Source organism: Aplysia californica, unplaced genomic scaffold, assembly GCF_000002075.1.
Source record: "Aplysia californica isolate F4 #8 unplaced genomic scaffold, AplCal3.0 scaffold02157, whole genome shotgun sequence".
In the NCBI taxonomy this organism is placed as follows: Eukaryota; Metazoa; Mollusca; class Gastropoda; order Aplysiida; family Aplysiidae; genus Aplysia; species Aplysia californica.
In genome coordinates, this window is record NW_004799427.1 from 7,783 (window position 1) to 9,650 (window position 1,868).

The 1,868-nt window shown below is 39.8% G+C and overlaps 1 protein-coding gene across 1 annotated transcript in view; it reads right to left on the reverse strand.

The window, feature by feature from the left end:
- Positions 1 to 1,353, reverse strand: part of LOC106014077 — a gene marked incomplete at both ends in the record, with an annotated part of 2,323 nt that extends 970 nt beyond the window's left edge. Inside the window, 1 exon segment of the mRNA XM_013091115.1 lies at positions 1,251 to 1,353. Within this exon segment, the coding sequence (XP_012946569.1) occupies positions 1,251 to 1,353 (103 nt within the window).
- Between the last annotated feature and the right edge of the window lie 515 nt (positions 1,354 to 1,868).

Below are 1,868 nucleotides of genomic sequence, written 5' to 3' on the forward strand. Positions count from 1 at the left end.
GAGGGGGGGAGAGTAAAAGGAGGGAGAGGGAGGAGGGGTGGGGGTGGGGGACACAAACACACACGCTAGTTAGATAACGTAATGTAAATGTAGACATTTTTACACCCCCATCAACTTAATTTAGATGATTGATTAAGGATTCAGGTTTCGACCCTGTCTGTTATGGCCAACCCGGATCGAAAGGGATACAACGTCCCAGCAGAAAGACCAAGACACTCTATAAAAATTCTCTCCACTCAGAAATTGAACTTGCGCCTCCTGCATGTAATAGTAAAACACCTAATCACAACACCAAAGACACCGGTCTTCTTAGATAAAAGGAGAACACACACTGGTAGGGTTTAGTATTAGTAAGAGTTTTACAGCACTTGAAACACAAATAGGTCATATTAGTGTCAAAATTTAGAGGAGTTACTTGAGAGTAACATACAAAACAAAAAAAAGGAGGAGAGATAAGGACGATAGACGTTTGATTGGAAAGACAGAGCAAACCAAAGCAGAGCACCCACCAACCATCCACACTATTTAGATAAAGGAAGACCATACACTATTTAGGTAAAGAAAGACCACATGCTATTTATGTGAGGGATAAACAGAGGATAAACAAAAGAATGATGAGATAAAACAGCGCTCATTATCTCCAGCAAAAGCTCTTGTATAGTTAGACTTAAGCCAGATGAACAAAAGGTAAATAAACTGGAACAGGAAGTCTAAGAGGGACAGGGAAAAAAAATCAGAAATCTTGTCAGAATAAGAAAAAAACACCCAAGATGAGTCTGGGTAAACCCTGCAGAATTAAATAAACTTCATAACTTAGCTGTAAAAGACTTCTATTAAACATGAAAGAAGAAAAACCATGCTTCCTTCACTTTAATTATTTAGCAAAATTTAATATTGTTTACTGTAATTTCCTTCCCATCTTAGATAAAGCTATGTACACACATGGCATATGGAGCATTGTGTCGCATGAATAGAATTCTGCGCTTGATACCATTCACAAAAAGGTGTGTAGACTTACTGGATTTGGAGGTTTTGTGGATAGGCTCTTGGAATCTCAACCATAAGGTCATGGGTTCAAATCCTATCACAGACCTGACATTGTATCCTTGAGAAAAGCACATTTCAAAAATGTTCCTCATTTCATCCTGGTGTAAATGGATACCCAGCTATACACAGTGCAAGATATCATTATTCAGCTTACTCTACCCATAAATTGAACTCTACAAAAGACCAAATAAACCAAAACTAACAAATCTACCTTTTCTTCTTCTAACGTGGGAGGTGGTATATCCACACCATTGGTCATCGCGAGGCGACGGTCGATCTCATTCTTCAGGGCAGTCACTGGGGAACCTGAACATTTGGGGAGTGGAAAAGAACATCAAACATCAAAATGTCACAGAAATATGAGGAGTCCATAGGGAGAACGGGAATAGTCACAAACTGAAAATTGTGAGGGCATCAAGTTTGATCGCTAGTTGACTGATAGCTGTATTTCTGTTCAAATGATTTCCCATTCAACAAAAATAACAATAAACCACGAATCAAACAAATGTGAGTCCACAAGCTTGTGAAATAGACACCCTCACAAATTACAAGTTTGTGACTATGCCCGTTCTTCCCATGGACTCCTCCTCAAACAGGGACACCCAATGACATTACATCAGGTTACGTAGCAGTGGATAAAATTACATCAAGTATGACTGATTTTAGAGTAGTGAATGTGATCCGGCTCTTCCAATTGCCTAACCTAATGAATAAAAAACACACGTACACACACGCACGCACACATACCCACACCCAACCCCAACCACACACACACAGACACATACAAACCCCATACCCACCAACCCACACCCACCCACACA